This window comes from Drosophila sulfurigaster, chromosome 2L (genome assembly GCF_023558435.1).
Source record: "Drosophila sulfurigaster albostrigata strain 15112-1811.04 chromosome 2L, ASM2355843v2, whole genome shotgun sequence".
Taxonomy (NCBI): Eukaryota; Metazoa; Arthropoda; class Insecta; order Diptera; family Drosophilidae; genus Drosophila; species Drosophila sulfurigaster.
In genome coordinates this window covers 27,141,937-27,159,325 of record NC_084881.1, presented here as the reverse complement: position 1 = coordinate 27,159,325, position 17,389 = coordinate 27,141,937, and the positions used below count along the sequence as shown (strand labels likewise).

Below are 17,389 nucleotides of genomic sequence, written 5' to 3'. Positions count from 1 at the left end.
TATCTTTATTATTATTTTTTGTGAATGTCGTGCGCACTTTGAGTTGTAAGTTTTTTCGTTTAAACACACATTTTTTTTAATTGGCAACATTTAATCACGAAACCCATCCAGAAAACCAACCAAAAAGAAAACCCTCCATCCACCTCACTCACTCAATTCTCTAATCCCTGGCTCAACTTTTTAACGCAAAATCAAACGAAAAAGAAAACAAAAATGATTAGTTTAGTTAGCGAGCAACGACTTTTACGCACCACTGTACCACTGTTACCTGTCATTCTTATAGCAACTGCTGATCGAGGCCGATCGCTGGAGGCAGCTGATAGCCCGCCATAGCATTCGTCTGAGCGATCTGCGACGCGAGTTCCGTGGCTGGTCGGGCAAACATGAGAGGCACTGTATTCTGCACAGTGTCCTGACACCGTTGCGCATCAAGTAGAAGTTTGGATCCACTCTCTCTCCCACACGTGCTCAAAGTTGTTTACAAAAGAAATGAAAAAAACTTTGATTGATTTTTATTCGCCTGGCAACCAAGATGATGAAGATCGCGATGAAGTTAAAGTTGAAGATGAATTTGATGTTTGAAGCGGAAGTCTGCACAGCGTTTTATGCTGAAACAACCAAAAAATATTTACCATATCTTCTATCACAAAAAAAAAGAGTTGAAAACAAAAGAAAAGAATGAAAAAAAAGAGCCACAAAATTCAAATTGAATTTCAAATTTAAATGGTTGAATTTTTTATTTGGCCATTGATACGAAAGAATTTGGATTGAATGAATGAATATATATTGATGATATTGATATTGATATTGATGATATATATAATATATACTTAATATGGAAATTGGAAAACCTGTATAAATTTATTTTGTATGAAAGCGAATTTTCTTGCTGTTGGTTTAGTTGTACGATCCTACGATAAAAAAACAAATACAAATACTTAACTATTTACGATATAAAAAAAAACAAAAATACATACATTAACGATATATCAAAAATATACGATATAAAAATATTATTTGCAAAGCAATTTGCGTTACAAATTTTGTTTTATTTCTTCACAACTGGAATATCTGTATCTAATCTCTACCTTTCCCCTGCTCTCTGTTCTTTTTCCCCAAACCAACAATTCTGAATCTCAGCTGAAGGCACGCGTTTTACAATTGGAAGCGCAGTTGGGTGATGAGCGCAAGAAATCCGAAGAATTGCAATTCTCTATCGATGAGGCACAGTTCTGTGGCGATGAGATGAATGTAAGATAGATTTTTGTATAACTAGGAGATGTGCATTGACTTGAAGAATGTATGGAAATAGATTTTAGGGATTAGAAGGAAATTTATTATTTGATTTACTTGATGGATAAGAAAACATGAAGAAGAAAAAGATTTTTGAAAAGATTGTTCTATTTAGATTTCATTGTTTGCTAAAATATATTATTTTTAATAGATCTAGCTTTGCATATATGTTTTATGTTTCTATTCAAGGCAGTAATCAAAATTAACGATCTCTTATCTTTAGCAATATTGTAAAAATAGATTTTACGACAGCACAAAAAAAATATAATATATATAAATATGTTTTTATTGCATTAGAGAAACGCTACTAAAATATGTACATTTTTGTAGAGATTTGCATGAAAGAAATCTGAAAATATATAGGATCATATGATATATGATCATATATTTTAGATTTCTTTCATACTTATTATTTTCAAAGTATAATTATATGTAGAAAGACAACTATTATATATAATTTATTGTATTATCATATATTTTATATATATATATATATTAATATATATGATCCCACAGGCAATACATTGTATAAAACATTGTTGCAAATATCTACAAAAATGTACATTTTATATATTATATTGTAATGCAGTAAAACTGCATTTAATATTTGTCTTTCTACAATTCTACTTTGAAAATAATAAGTGGAAAGAAATCAGAAAATATTCTTTCGTGTCTGTCAGATAATTTTCAAGGTAATAAATATTGTAAAGGTGCTTAAATGGACTATATATAGTAATTAAATAATAAATTCAGCCTGAATGCATCATTTGCTATGGCCCCGCACTTTGTAGCCTAGAATTCAATGCTTAACAATGTGAGTTATCTCTTATTCGTTTCCACTTCCAACACAGTTAAATGTTCTTTAATATATATTGACAAAGTTTCGCAATATCACAAAGCAATGACAATATTTGTTTAGCTGTCGTAAGTTTTTGACGCACTATAATAAAACTAAACAATTTGTAGTTCTGGTAGAAATAACTCATTTATTTGATAAAGATTTTTTAGTAACTTGATGAAAATTCAACAAAAATCTTATCACTTATGTTTGTTTATGTTAGTTAGTCCTTCAATATTTGAATTTCTAACTTTCCCCAATACTCCAAATTTATTTGAAAATCCATTACTAGTAAATGGAATATAATTCCTTATTAATTTAATAAGTACCTCGAGTATTTTCATTGAAAATCAAACGAAACAAACCACAAAAAAACAATGATTAGTCTAGTTAGTGATCAACAACTTTAACACGTCAATTCTTTATGTTAGTCCTTCAATATTTTAATTTCTAACTTTCGTTAATATTAAAAAACTCCAAATTAATATGAAAAGTCATTTCTTTGAAAGGGGTTAGGTAATATAATTTGCTATTAATCTAAGAAGTAGCTAGAGTATTTTATTAATCAACTACCACAGCAAACAAGTCAATGTACAGTCTCTAAAATCAACCCAAATCCACTTGTCAACTTCCTACTAATTCCTGTGTTTATCCCACGACACAATTCAACAGGCTCAATCGCAGGTCTATAAGGAAAAGATACACGATCTGGAGAAGAAGATAACGCAGCTGGTCTCAGGTAAGCGCTTGATTAAATAAATTCTGTAGCAAGTGAACTAAATTACCCCTCTTTCAATAGCCACGCCCAGTTTGCAGAGCGTGCCGCCTGTGGAGGACAACGTCACGTTGACAGCGGCTCAATTGGAAATCACTCAACTGCAGGAGAAGTTGGGTGAGCAGGAGAAGCTAAGTCAGGCGCGTCTGGCCGATTCCCTGGAGGAGGAGAAACGTTTGCGAGAGAACATTGTGTATCTGCAGAGTCAGAATGCAACGCTGCAAACGGAGCTGGTGGCCAAGGACGAGAGTCTGGAGAAGTTCTCGCTGTCGCAGTGCGGCATTGAGAATCTGCGACGTGAACTCACACTCCTCAAGGAGGAGAACGAGAAACAGGCGCAGCAAACGAAGACAGATTTCGAACAGAAACTGGCAGCTAAAGAGGAGCAACTAAAGCTGGTGAACAACGAGTTGCAGCAGCTCAAATCCAGCTCAGATACTTTGGAAAGCGAACGCGCAAATGTCACCGATGAATGTGAAATATTGCAGACGGAAATACGAATGCGCGATGAGCAAATCAAGGAGTTGAGTCAGCAGCTGGATGAACTGACAACGCAGTTAAATGTGCAAAAGGCAGACAGCTCAGCGCTGGACGAGATGCTCAAGGCGCAGCAGTCGAACAATGTGGAGAGCAAGTCGCAATTGGAGCAGCTGGAAAAGGAGTTGAAAGAAGTGCGAGTAGCTCATGAAAGTTTGGCACTGGCAAAGTTAGCATTGGAGCAACAGCTGAGTGGATTGCAGCAGACGGCGCAGGAGCAACTGTTGGCCAGTGGTGATCACAAGACGCAGCTGGAGCAGCAGAGGGAAGCAAATGCGCAGCTCAAGTTGGAGAAGGAAGCGCAGCAAGTGGAGTTGGAGAAGTTGCGCAAAGAATTCGAGTTGCTTCAGCAGACTCAACAAAAGCAACTGGAGGAAACCAAAGCAGAGAGCAACGAGAAGGAAACACAGCTCAAAGTGGAACGCGAGCAGCTGCAGCAAGTGCAACAGCAGTTAGAGGAAGCGAATAAAGCCAGAGCTGAGTTGGAAGCAAAGCAAGTGGAGTTACAGAAAACTGAAGAGCAGCAGCGTTTGCAGCAAGCAATGCAGCTCACTAAAGAGCAGGCAAAATCAACAGAGTTGGAAACAGCTTTAAAGTCAGCTCAACAGCAGCTGGAGCAACTGCAGCAACAGGCGAACTTAAGCGGCGAGCAGAGCACACAACAACTAACCAAGTTGCAGGCGGAGTTGAGTGTATTGCAGTCACAAGAGAAGCTCACACAAAGTGCTTTGGAAACAAGCAACAAAGAACTGAACGAAGCCATGCAATTGACGCAAGCAACGCAGTCCAAATTGGAGCAGCAAGCAATTGAATTGGAGTCCACAAAGCAGCAGCAGTTGCAATTGGAGTCGCAACTTAAAGGCAGCTTGGAACAGCGCGCTCAAGACGAGCTGCAGCTGGGCGATGTGCGTCGTCAGCTTGAAGCGATGCAGCACAAAAGCGAATCACAGCAGCAGCATGAGGAAACGCTGCAAGCGGAGCTACTTGCCACACGTGGCAGCGTCACACAACTGCAGGCAACGCTGAAGCAGTTGAACGAGGAGCTGCTGGCCAAGCAGCAAAGCTACGCAACGCTGGAGAGCAAGAGCAGCGGCCAACAACTCGAGTTGGCCAGCGACAATGAGTTGCTGCAACAGACAAATGCGCGCTTGCAACGTGAGCTGCAAGAGTTGCAGCAGCAGCACGAAAAACTCCAAGCGGAGGCCACTCTAAAGCAAACACAATTAGTTGAGCAGGAGCAGCTGGCCACCGAGCGTGAGTTGGCCTTGGGCGATGCAAGTCGTCAACAGGAGCAGCTGCAAGCGCGCAGTCAAGCGTTGCAGCAACAGAACGAAACGTTGCAACAGCAACTCACAAATCTACAAAGCAGCTCCACCGATTCTAATGCAGAGTTGGTGAAACTCTCGCAGCAACTTGTAGAACAACAGCAGGCCAACGAGCAGCTGTCGAGCAAAGGCAACGAAGAGCGTGCGGCTCTGGAGCGTCAATTGCAATCAGGACAACAGCGTCTGGATGCATTGTGTGCGCAAGTGGAGCTGTTAACCCAAGAGCTGTCGAGCAGCACAATACAAAGTCAGCAGCTACAGAGCAAACTGAAAGCAGAGCAGGAACTCGCAGAGAAACAAACGTTGGAGTTGAGCGATGCCAACAGAAAGTTGGAGGCAGCTGGCAGTAAAAGCTCTCAGTTGGAGCAGCAACAGGAGAAGCTGCAGCAGGAGCTGAGCAGCGTGCGTGGCGAGCACAGCGAACTGACTGCCAAGTTGACGCAGCTGACGGAGCAATTGAGTCACGCTCAAAAGGAGCAGAGTGCACAGCAGGATGCCAGCAGCAAGGAACGCTTGCAGCTGGAGCATGAGCTGCAGGAGATGCGACAACAACTGCAGGCGAGTCAGGCAAACATGAGTGAGGCGCAACTGAGTGAAGCGGCGCAGCGTGAGAAGCTGCAAGCGGAGGCGCAGCAACGTGAGGAAAAGTTGCAGCAGGACTTGGCCAAGTTGCAGCTGGAGCAGCAGCAACATAGCAGCGGCAACGAGATGGCCATCAAGGAGCTGCAAGAGCGACTGGAAATCACCAACACGGAGTTGCAGCACAAGGAACAGTTGGCACGGGAGGATGCACAAAAGATCGCTGACTTGAAGACACTAGTCGAGGCCATTCAAGTGGCCAATGCCAATATATCGACCACAAATGCAGAGCTCTCAACGGTGCTGGAAGTGCTGCAGGCAGAGAAGAGCGAAACGGCGCACATCTTTGAGTTGTTCGAGATGGAGGCGGACATGAATGCCGAAAGACTGATCGAGAAGCTGCAGGGCATGAAGCAGGAGTTGCAGGAAACGCACAGCGCACTCGAGTTGCAGCAGAGCAGCAACAAACAGTTGGAGGAGCAACTGCAGAAGCTGCAACAAACCGAGCAGACTTTGCAGGGCACAGCTGTCGAGGCAGCTGAGCAACTGCGTCAGCTGCAGCAGGCAAATGGTGAGCTACAGGAAACTGTGCAACAGAAGCAATCAAAGCTTGACGAAGTCGAGCAACAGTTGCAGCAGCAGCAAAGCCAATTGACAGCCCAAGAAAGCAGCAGCTCAGAGTTACAACAACAATTGCAGTTACTACAGCAAAGCGTGCAACAATTGAATGAAAATAAACTGGAGTTGGAGCAGCAATTGCAAAAGTTGACAACCGACCAAGGGCAGCTGCAACAAACGCTGCAGCAGCAGCAGCAAAACGAGCAGACTTTGCAGGGCTCAGCTGTCGAGGCAGCTGAGCAACTGCGTAGGCTGCAGCAAGCGAATAGTGAGCTACAGGAAACGGTGAAGCAGAAGCAATCAAAGCTTGACGAAGTCGAGCAACAGTTGCAACAGCAACAAAGCCAATTGAAGGAGCAAGAAAGCAGCAGCTCAGAGTTGCAACAACAATTGCAGCTACTACAGCAAAGTGTGCAGCAGTTGAAGGAGAACAAGCAGCAATTGGAGCAGCAATTGCAGAAGCTGCAAACTGACCAAGGGCAGCTGCAACAAACGCTGCAGCAGCAGCAACAGCAGCTGGAGAAGGGCAACGAGTTTGACGCTCAACTTGCCGAGTATCAAAAGGTCATCGATGAAATGGATGAAGCTTCCAGCGCCAAGTCAGCGCAACTGTTGCAGCTACAAAAACGCATCTCTGAGCTGGAGTTGGCAGTGCATCAAGCACAGCAATCGGAGCAAATGGTGCAGATCGAGTGCCAGCAATTGACTCGTCAGTTGCAAGCTCTGGAGCTAGAAGAAGCACGTGAGATTATGGCGCTGCGTGCCAATGGCTCTTCGCCCAGCAAACCGCAGACACAAGAGGTGAGATGGCAGCTTAACTTATTTGAAAACCTAGCTAACTTCTTTACTTCTCTTGCAGCAGCTGGATACGGAAACCAGTTTGGCCAAGATAAACTTCCTCAACTCCATCATAGCGGACATGCAGCAGAAGAACGATGCACTCAAGGCCAAGGTGCAGACGCTGGAAACGTTGCCCATGGACTTTACCAAGTGAGTAGCCTAATATAACTAAAATTATACAATTATGATATACTATATGTTACATATATCTTCATCTTTATCCCCTCTAGACCGCAAGCTTTTGATTTGCTGAGCAAGCGAAAACCGGCGCCACGTTTGTTCTGCGACATTTGTGATGAGTTTGACAAGCACGAGACAGAGGATTGTCCACTGCAAGCTAGCGAGGATCGTGATTATTCGCCGCCACCACCAGCCGAGGCCAACAATAATGAAAAGAAGGAGCGCAAGCTGCCAGCACCACGCAAATACTGCGATTCCTGTGAAGGTAATAAAAGATTATATCCATATATTCTTGATAATAAAAAGAACATTTTCTTTTCAGTCTTTGGACACGATACCAGCGAATGCGCCGACGATGAGACCTACTAGATTTAATACGCAATAATTACTTGGTTGTTTAGACACAAATTTGTAACGATATTTTAATTGCCAGTTGGATAATTTGATGTACACCATGCCAAATACCTCAGCGGTGACCAAGGAAGTCTTAACTAATCTTGCGGATTGGCCTTTTTTTAAATTGTTTTTTATTTATTTATATGAATAGTGAAATTAATGCTATTGTTTTCGTAAATTTCATGTAAAAAGAAATATGAGTAACTAAATTTAATCACCACCCTCCTTTTTCTCCTTAATGGCATCCTGAAAAACAGGAATGGGAAATTAATCAAAGGTATTTAAAGCTTGTAAATAAAAACTCACTTTAAAGCGCTCCTCGAAGAGCGAAAGCTCGGCCAGCAGATCGGTGATAGCATTCATGAATGCCTCCTGTGGTGAATAATCCGCTGTCGTCTGGATGCGGATGACGAACTTGTGCTCCAGCGGATGTGGAACTTTGTAGCCGGCAAACAGAACATTGGGATCCTTCAGCAGTTGGCTATAACCACAAGGGCATTACATTAGTATTTAACTTGTAAACAAAGATATTGAACTTTACTTACTTGCGAATCATGTTGCCCAGCGTGTGATCTTCCTTGTTGATGGTGAATATTGCCGCATTTGTCACTTTTGTGTCCAGCTCTTTGATGATTCTGTGTGCAAACAAATGGCAGCGTTATTTATATTAAACAACATTTATTCCTATAATTTCACTTACTTCTTTTCACCTTCGTACAGCAGAAACGATTCGAATGTTGGTGGCGCATTCATTTTGAGGTTTTATTATTTATTTTTACGAAAACAATATTGTGAAAAATGCCGCACATACAAAAATGCGATGAATGCGTGTTGTAAAATCTATTAGTAAAACAGCTGCTTTGATGCCCACTTCACAGCACTACATACTGTATCGATAGCATTCTCACTTTGCAGTCGATAGCAATCATCGCGATGCACAGCGTGCGTGAGCAAGTTCAGTTCATTTGCAAATTTGCTAACTCAAAACTAGTAGTGCGCCAAAGTTCTTTGAAAAAGTGAATTTTTATAGTTTATAATTATGTAAAGTGTATCAATCAGTGCTGTGCCTTAGTGCCTTAGACCAATCAGCAATTGCAATGTTGGATTAGCTCGAAGTCGAAAAAAAAATATTCATATGCAGCTGAGCTCGGAGCCTCTGATGATTGCGTGCTGTTAAACAGCTGAGCTGTGTGTTGCTGCCCAACACTATTACCTATGACGATAGCACGAACCAGTGCGCATTCAATAGTACTCATCGTAATAATCGGCGTTCGCGAACAAGTTTAGTTCATTAACACGAACCAGCTGGCGTCAAATAAGCGAACGCTACATTGCAATTTTTTTTGCGCCAAACACACTGGCGTCTGCTATTTCGTCGTAATTAAAAAAATATAAATTATTGCACACACAATGAGCGACACAAGCAGCGCTGCAAATGCAGCAGAAACTGGCGAAGTGAATCCATTGGAACAATCCACAATTACAATGCTCGACGTGCTGGAAGAGGAAAAAGAAATGGAGGAAGAATATGCGGCCGTGCTTGGAGCCTCTGATGAAAAAGCTTGCACATATGGTAAGGGTGCAATACAACGACAGGCGCTATATTCCTGCTTAACCTGCTGTCCCGAGGCACGCAACGATGTTTCTAAGAGTGCTGGCATTTGTCTTGCTTGCTCCTATCGCTGTCATGAGCACCACGAATTAATTGAACTCTACACAAAGCGCAACTTTCGTTGCGATTGTCCAACGTTGAAAATGGGCAGCGAGAAGCGTTGTGCTCTCAACGCTCAGCTGGATGAAGTGCAGCCGGCGAATGCGGACAATCAATACAATCAGAATTTCCAGGGCTTGTACTGCAAGTGCAAGCGTCCGTATCCCGATCCAGAGCGCACTACAGAGGAGATAATGCTGCAGTGCGCCATTTGCGAGGATTGGTTCCATTTGGCACACATGGAAGCGCCACCAGCTGCCAACGAAAAGTGGCTGGATGCCTGTAGTGAAATGATATGCGACGGCTGCATGAAAACTCATGAGTTTCTTAAGGATTACACTGGACTTGCTTTGCAAGCAGTTGCATCAAAGGAGGAGCAGGAGAATGAAGCCAAAGCGGAGGAAGCAAACGAGGAACCGCTACAGAAACGCAGCAAACAGGAGGATGACGACTGCAAGCGCCCCAAACCGAAGAAGGAGCACAAGGGTAAGTGAAGCACAAAGTTATTTTCATACATAATATTTTCATAAATCGAAAACGAGGTGTTGTTGAGGTATAAAAATTTGCCAGTCGGCATTTTGCAATATGTTCGAGAAAAGGTTCGTGTCTCGGTTTGTGTCTTAGCTTAGCGAAGAATTTGTTGAAGTAGGAATTTTCATATGTTTTGAGTACGATTGATTTTTGTTGTGACAATAATGAAAATGGGCCAGGTTGCATTTCTTATTGCAAAGCAAGCTAAAACTTTTATTGGTGATAATTTCATTTCAATCTTAATACATAAAGAGCAAATCAAAGTTCTTGCGACCATCGCCCAGATAGAGAAATCCATGCTTGCGTGAGTTGAGCTTGTGGAAGAAAGTCATGCCCAGCCAGACACAGGACTTGATCACTGCAATGCGTTCATTACTCTGCATATTCAAGGCAAACGCCTGATTCAGAGGGATAACACCATCGATGGTATCCAAAAAATCAATGGCATAATTGTAGTCGCTCCGCTTCGATAGATTCGTTTTGAGGTCGTTACGAGGCAGACGATAGAGCTGATAGTAGGATAGATTATCAATCTGCAGATCGTTCAGACCGCGAAACATTTGATTTGGTATAACACGACCATCCACCATCTTGTACAGAGCTCCGCGAGGACAAATTGCGCACTCCTCACTTATGATAAACACAATTGCTGCCAAACGCTCCTCTTCCTTCAACTTGACCACCTCTGGTCGACTGATGTTCACCACTTGATTGGCCACAATAGTAAATGTTGGATCCTACCACAATCATGAAATGTAACACTCAATTTAAAGCCCACCATCACAACTTACCAACTTAACATAGGTCAGCAGACTCGGATCACCAACGAAGGGTTCGACGGCCAGCACAGTGGCTTGAAAAATTTTGGGACTCTGCACAAAAGGCAGGAGTTGCCATTGATACTGATCCAGACTGTAGAAATACTTGCGATCCTTGAGACAATCATTCGTATAGCCAAAGGCAATATAATAATCATTTTTAGTCGCGGTAATGCGACCCCAAAAATACATGCCAGAGAAGCGATTCTCCTGCATCAGCACAATCAATGAATTCTCGATGAGAATGCGCTGCTCCGGGGACAACTTGCGACCCGAATACATCAGACATTCCAGCCCCTCCGAAAAGTATTCCACATTCATGTTTTTGCCGGCACACAAAATATAATGTATATTATTGAAATTCCCGAGAGTTGTAACTACAAAATGTGTCAAGCTGCTAACTGAGATCCTACTTCATCTATCAACTCACACACCTCATCACACAACATAGTAAAACTTTCAAATGGATTACTCAGCATACTAAATATCATATATATATTAACAGGCGCCGCTTTCTGGACCAACGATTGGCGTAAATCGCTTTGCCAGTGCGCCAAGTGCATGGAACTCTACAAGGAGCAGTCGGTGCAGTTTCTGCTGGATGCCGAGGATTCAGCCAAATCGTATGAGGAGCGCGGCATGAAGCGTGCCGAGGAGAACTCCAGCTATGAGCAGGGCATACGTGCCTTGGCCTCCATGGGACATTCGCAGCAGATAGATGCCATCACCGAATACAATCGAATGAAGGATAAGCTCAAGGATTATCTGCAGTCATTTGCCACCAGCAAGAAGGTTGTCACCGAGGATGATATTAAGCGTTTCTTTGCCGGCATGCGTGATGAGAACAATGCCAATAATAGCTCAACAGCCCAGCAGCCCTATTTTTGCCGTTAAACACAGTATTATTATTATTCGTATTCGTATTCTTATGTTTTACACACATTCCCAAAATTTATCACGAGAAGCAGAATTGGATTTCATTTATTGAATGTTAACAAAAAATCAAATACAGTTGAAGTGTACAATAATATTAGATGAGATTCCGAGTTACTTGCTACAAACCTAACAACTAATTAGCCAAAAGAAGCAAAGGCCTCATTAATTACATATAAATACATATTTATATACATTCATCGTATCATCAAAATTTTCGAAGACAAGTTTCTCCTCGCTTATTTGTTATCGCAAACAGTACATAAACACAATTCAACAATATTTACAGCAATGTTCTTTTTTGATCAAGTTTTTCGTTTATTATATTTCAAAAAAGATTTGCAAATTTCACTTTATTTGATGGGATTCGAGCTATTTGCCACTCTCCACTAATTGGCCAAAAGAACAAAAATACGTCTCTTAAATTACATAACAAAACATACTTTATATACATACATAGTCTATGATCTAAATTAAAAAACAAGTTACTCTGTTCGTACAACAAGAACTAAACGTGAAAATTATTTGTACAATCGCGATTTTAAATCAAAGTCTGTTATCTTCGGAAATATCTAATATTTTTGGGTTTGTAAATGTTTCTCCATGTTAACTTTCAAGTTTATTGTTCGATCGTAGTAAAATTTTCAATGTTCTTTACAACAACTAAGCTGTAGCTTAAATATTAAGCAACTAGCTTTCATAGTCTCTGAGATCGAGTTGTTCATAATAAGTAGATCGACAGTCTATATCGCCTCTGCTGTGAACGCTGATCATATGCTCATATACACACTTTATGGGCTTCTTCAATTCCTTCTGCCTTTAAAGTAATCACATTATGTTGGCGACTGGCTGTCGAGAGTAGCAATTGTTTTTTGTAAATCATTAATATAACGTATCTCTGCACTCTCTGTGATGTTGGTATTATCAAAGCCCAAGTCGCCAAGGAAATCCAGAGCCTCCTGCTGCACCAGTTGTTGTTGCTGTTGTTGATGCTGCTGTTGTTGCTGGGCAAGTTGCTGTTGATGTTGCTGCAGCTGTTGTTGCTGTAATTGCTGCTGTTGCTGGGATTGCTGCATCAGTTGCTGCTGCTGCTGTTGCTGATATTGCACTTGTTGAAACTGCGAAGGAGACTGCGATTGCTGTGGATTCAATTCATATGGCATACAATTCTGTGGTGAAAAAGACAAGTTCGTGGTATTCATGTTGGGACTGAAGGCATTGTTGTTGTTATTCATTTGCACATCATGTGAATTCGTGGTTATGAAGCTGCCACCGTTGAAGCTGGTTTTGGAATGCACTTGATTGGACAACTGCATCATCTTGGATGGATACGAATTGTCCTGCATGGTCATGTGATTGAGAGCATTCGTCATCTCCAGCTCGTTGGGACAGTTTTGCAATGGCAGCTGTTGTTGCTGCTGTTGGAATTGCTGCTGCTGTTGTTGCTGCTGTTGCTGTTGTATCTGTTGTTGTTGGACCGTCATCATGGGAGCAATGCCATCGGTTGTGCTGTAACTGGATCCGGGCGACATTGAAAAATCCGTACAAATATTTTGGACGCACGTCGTGGGAATGCTATCGATTTGCATTTGCGGCACTTCATACTTCATCTCGGAGCCAAACGATGGACTTGGACTGCTCCCCAGATACATTTGCTGCTGCTGTTGTGGCAGTTGCTGTTGCATTTGTGGTTGCTGCTGCTGCTGTTGCACCGGTGAAATGCTATCGGCAGTGCTGTAACTTGACACGGGCGACAGCGGGAAGTTCGTGAGGAATTCCTGGTTGCTCGTCGAGGGAATGTTGTCCACATCAAATTGCATTTCAAACTTGACGTCCGTTTCAAATGTGCTGCCCGTCGGACTCGGTTTCGTTTGGTAAGAGTGCAAAAACGGTGTCGTCTGTCCAAAATAATTCGACATCTCCTGTGCGTTGGTTGCTGCTGCAAAAGTATTGGGAAAAGTTGATTAGCAAAACTGTCGATGTCAAGAAACTTTTGTCGCTTACAAGCTAAGTTAATGAGCGCTATGGAAACGAAGCATGAGTATATAGTAGAAATAAAGCTTGCTAATCAACTCAACAGAAACAGAAAAGGTCACAAAACAACAACAAGTAAAAAGAAAAGGAACAACAACAATGGTTACAACATCATTATCATATATACTTAATAACTTACTGGTCAACAATTAGTTAGCATACTTGGGCTGCTGTTGCGGTCACTTTGACTTAGCTAAATTCGAAGAAAAACTAAATTTGGAGGGAAAGGAAATCCTCGGCGCACCGAAGCTCAATGGCATTTCTAAAGGGATTAGGTTAGCGAAGAGCTTATAGCTGAACAACGTATTCGATTTGTGGATTGAACTGTACAAACTAATTGAAGCAAGGTTGGAAATAACTTCTTCTGATATTAGCAGTTGAATTTCTTGACAAAAATATATTAGATATTATTTCGAAAGATTGCTCAAAAATCTGATTCGTTTAGTAACTTTCGTAGTTTTACATTTTGTGTTTGTATAAGGAATTATTAGTTCAGTTACTGTTGTAGTTCTAAATTTTGTGATGGTATAAAAAATTGTTCCAATAGAAGAACAAGTTTTATTTATGAGATTGAAAGAAACAGAAAAACTCTTGTATTGAATGTTTTCTTTGTTTTGAATGAGAACAGGGAAATTCTTTTGGAAAATTAGTATTAGTTTTAAATAAAATTTTACTAAACTTTGAGCAGAATATTTTCTTTGTTTTACAAGAGAACAAAGGAAAACTTCGAAAATTAGCTTTGAGCAGACAAACGGATATTAAACTATTGCAATTGCTTTATATGTAACAATAATAGTTTGTTCCACACTTTAGAATAACCATTTTGTAGTTTAGAATATGAGAAAGCATTTGTGTTTGCTTTGTTACCAAAAACTTTTATTCATCGATTAGAATTACACAGATTTATTTGGTTTGGTTTTGTTTTTCGAATTTGGTTTGTGTATAATACGAGGCAACAGCAAAAAAGATTAAGAGAATACCGATCGATCGATTTTGTGTGTGTGTAATTCTATGAATTTCAAATAACAATACTGGCCAAAATTGAACTGACCTATTTGGTCCACAAGGGGTTTATGTTTTACACTATAATATGCTAACAATACGAATAAGATTCTTCAACTAGAACACTGAGAGACAAATTTGTGACTGTGTGAATGTGTAAGGAATGGTCGCCTAAAAGTAGGCAACGATTTTTATATTTTGTTGGTTTATGGAAGTGAGGTTATGAGAAGAGAGAGAGACCCAACACCAGAGAGAAATATCGAATTGAGGGGCACTTACGTTGCAATCGCCGCTGTTTGCTATTGGAAGCAAGACCAGCTAATTTGCGCTTAACTAATTCGGTGGATTCGATCGCATTTTGATGGAACTGTTCGCTCATGGTTTCTACAAAGACAATTTGGTATTTTGGTTAGCAGGATCAAGCTGTGTGTGTGTGTTGTGTATGTGAGCGTGTGTTGACTAGATTTATAGTATATGCCATATAGATAATACTGAAAGAAAAGACGACTAGAAAAAACTTTGTGTCTAACTATTAAAAGCAGGGCTGCAAATGCTTTACTGCTGAAAACAAAAAAAAAAGTTGATGCGACTTTGCAGCCCCTTTTTTGTTTCACTTTGTGCTTGGTAGCTGCCTTCTATTGCAATCCATTTGCCTCTGCCAAGCGTCTGGCAATCTCATCGGCGCTCAAGAAATCACCCGCATCCACCGCCTCGCCACCGCCGTCGAGTTCACGCTCCGGTTCGGGAGATTTGCTCGTGTAGAGCGCAAAGTGTTCGGCCTCGGAGAGATCGACGCTGGGATCAAGCATCACTCCATAGGCGCCCTCACACAAATTCTTAATACTCTGACGATCCGCAATTGCCACCAGCTCCATGTTGCCATCACTTATCGGTATATCGGCCAGCTGCAGCGTGCTCAACGTCTTGCGATCCAAGGGGCGACCATAGGACAAGGTGCTGGCCGTGGAGTAGCTCTCGGGACGCAACAAACTGTTCTCACTATCACCACCCTTGAGCGGTATGTGAATGACATCGGCATCTAAGTGAGCCGGCCGCTTGCCTGAGACGCTGCTGGAGCTGCGACCCACCGGACGACCTCCCCGGGAGACGCTGTTCTGAGGACTCAAACCCGGTGGCTGCAGCGAACGCACTGAACTGCGATTGGGATCACCGACTGCGAAATGATTTACGCTGGGCTCCCGGCTGCCAGTGGGCGTGGTGGCGCGTGAGTTAACTGAATGCGTTTCGTCGCCATCTTCGGCACGACTGCGACGACGCGAGAAGAGACGTGAAAAGAAGCCTTGACGCTTCTTGGGCGAAGCAGCTGCCGAATTGGAGCCGGTGGAGCTGGGCGGCAAACGTTTGGTGGGACTCTGATCGGGAGTTCGCATAATAATAATAGGCGAGGGCGTAGTTCGTGTAGAGCTGACGCTGCCATTGCGTGAGCGACTCAAAGACACCGAATTCGAGGCGCTGTGTTCGCTGACACTCAGATCCTGCGAGTGACGCGGCTTCGGTGGAAGCGGGGGCAAACGATGTTCGCAATCGACGGGCGAGGGAGTGCGCGGTGGCAAGGGAAGCGGTGGCGATGGCGGTGTTGCTGGAGTCTGAGCTGCATTCACTTTAATGCGTGGCGCTGGAGGATTTGTGAGCACCACCAACTCAGCTTCGTCCAGCTGACTAAACGGATTCGTGGCATGATACGATGCTTGAGTTTCGGCTTTCGACTTTTGCGGCATTTCCACCGGGTGATTGTAGGCAATCTGCAGACTCGTATAGGTGGCTGTCTCATCGAAGTTCTCATCGATATCCACCGAAGCATGAGCACTAGCGCTGACCAGCTCTGGCTCTGGCTCCGGTTCGGGTTCCTCTCCCGCAGGCAACTCCTTGAGTGCTGCATTCTCAAGAGTGTCACGTCGTGAGCCACCGTTGGCCTCATCGTCCAGCTGATTTGTGATAGTTGTATTCGCAGTCAGGCTGCTCACGTTAGTAAAAGCTGTTTGCGCTGTGCTGTGCGAGAGCGTTGGCGTATCGCCGTTCTCCACGGTCAGGCTGTCGGTGCGCTCGAATTCGCTGCTCTTCATCCACTCATTGATCTTGTCCACATTGCTCAGCGGTCGCGATTGCAACTGCGGTTGCTGCAGTATCTCCTCCATGGGCGTCGAGGTCTGTGTGCAATCGTCAGCCAGCTGGGGCAACAATTGCGGCACCTCCAACTCAATGCCCATGTCCTCTTCTTCCCCTTCCTGTTCGGCATCATTGTCATTGTCGAGTCCGTCGGTGTAATCGGTCACCGTGGCATCCGCCTCGTTGGCCTCCGATTCGATGCGATGCCGCATTTGCAATTTCTTCACCGCAATCTCGAAATCATTCAAAGTCCCCGAACTTTGCTGTTCGTCCGATGAAACCGTATTCTCATCCTCGTTGATGTCGAGCGGCGAACACGAGTATTTCGTGGCCGTCGTCTCGCTATCTATCGAAAGTATCTGCTGGAACACGTCCAGCTCCTGCTTACGCTTCAGCTTATGCTGTAGACGCGCAAATGTTAGCATACCTGGGTTGGGTTTGTAGGTGAAGACACGCGGAGCACTCGTCGCACCATCCGAGGGACGCACCAGCTGCACTTCCACCTAGAAACGAGATGGGGAATGATTAGCAAATGAAATTCAAGTGTTTTCTATGTAGTTTTCTTTATTTTGACTTGCGAACAACCAATGAACTAAGAAAATATGCAGATAAGTGCAAAAATGCCTCACATAACGGCCTCGAATTGAGCTTTTTCTTTTCGCTTAGCTGTCTCAAATTAATGAAGCTTCTGAATTTGTTCTGTTTTCTAGGCTTTATTTTGTTATATGATTTATTGACTTGGGCAATAATATATGCTGCTAAGTGCATATAACCAAATCTCACTTAATGGTCTTAATTAGAACTGTAAATGTGCAGTTAAATGAAGCATCAACTTGTTTTGTTTTCGTTTTG

At 42.7% G+C, this 17,389-nt stretch overlaps 5 protein-coding genes across 20 annotated transcripts in view; 2 read left to right on the top strand and 3 right to left on the bottom strand.

Moving 5' to 3' along the window:
- The window catches only part of LOC133841788 (restin homolog), a 34,811-nt gene extending 26,643 nt beyond the window's left edge, over positions 1-8,168 (top strand). For 10 of the 13 annotated variants that reach the window (XM_062274522.1, XM_062274532.1, XM_062274558.1 and 7 more), the window contains 6 exons: positions 1,141-1,251; positions 2,804-2,870; positions 2,931-6,766; positions 6,825-6,955; positions 7,036-7,250; positions 7,308-8,168. In XM_062274522.1, the coding sequence (XP_062130506.1) occupies positions 1,141-1,251; positions 2,804-2,870; positions 2,931-6,766; positions 6,825-6,955; positions 7,036-7,250; positions 7,308-7,354 (4,407 nt within the window). In that variant the 3' untranslated portion in view covers positions 7,355-8,168. Of the gene's footprint in view, positions 1-283; positions 1,042-1,140; positions 1,252-2,803; positions 2,871-2,930; positions 6,767-6,824; positions 6,956-7,035; positions 7,251-7,307 lie in introns of those variants that run through there. The other 3 variants (XM_062274624.1, XM_062274617.1, XM_062274609.1) reach the window with 1 other exon arrangement.
- LOC133841904 (DNA-directed RNA polymerase II subunit RPB11) lies at positions 7,496-8,220 on the bottom strand. Its single transcript, XM_062274750.1, has 4 exons — positions 8,082-8,220; positions 7,927-8,016; positions 7,688-7,862; positions 7,496-7,627 (listed from the first exon to the last, which is right to left on the bottom strand). The coding sequence occupies exons 1-4, from the start codon at positions 8,132-8,134 to the stop codon at positions 7,592-7,594; spliced, it is 354 nt and encodes a 117-aa protein (XP_062130734.1). The 5' UTR covers positions 8,135-8,220; the 3' UTR covers positions 7,496-7,591.
- A 293-nt stretch (positions 8,221-8,513) lies between these two features.
- On the top strand, positions 8,514-11,479 carry LOC133841884 (putative E3 ubiquitin-protein ligase UBR7). The gene is made up of 2 exons (XM_062274728.1): positions 8,514-9,578; positions 10,947-11,479. Exons 1-2 carry the CDS (start codon positions 8,792-8,794, stop codon positions 11,333-11,335), a joined length of 1,176 nt encoding a protein of 391 aa, XP_062130712.1. The 5' UTR covers positions 8,514-8,791; the 3' UTR covers positions 11,336-11,479.
- On the bottom strand, positions 9,804-10,864 carry LOC133841895 (radial spoke head protein 9 homolog). The gene is made up of 2 exons (XM_062274739.1): positions 10,415-10,864; positions 9,804-10,360 (listed from the first exon to the last, which is right to left on the bottom strand). Exons 1-2 carry the CDS (start codon positions 10,760-10,762, stop codon positions 9,863-9,865), a joined length of 846 nt encoding a protein of 281 aa, XP_062130723.1. The 5' UTR covers positions 10,763-10,864; the 3' UTR covers positions 9,804-9,862.
- Positions 11,332-17,389, bottom strand: part of LOC133841856 (dorsal-related immunity factor Dif) — a 26,096-nt gene continuing 20,038 nt past the window's right edge. For 2 of the 4 annotated variants that reach the window (XM_062274637.1, XM_062274644.1), the window contains exon 6: positions 15,042-17,040. In XM_062274637.1, the coding sequence (XP_062130621.1) occupies positions 15,046-17,040 (1,995 nt within the window). In that variant the 3' untranslated portion in view covers positions 15,042-15,045. Of the gene's footprint in view, positions 13,314-14,689; positions 14,795-15,041; positions 17,041-17,389 lie in introns of those variants that run through there. The other 2 variants (XM_062274662.1, XM_062274653.1) reach the window with 2 other exon arrangements.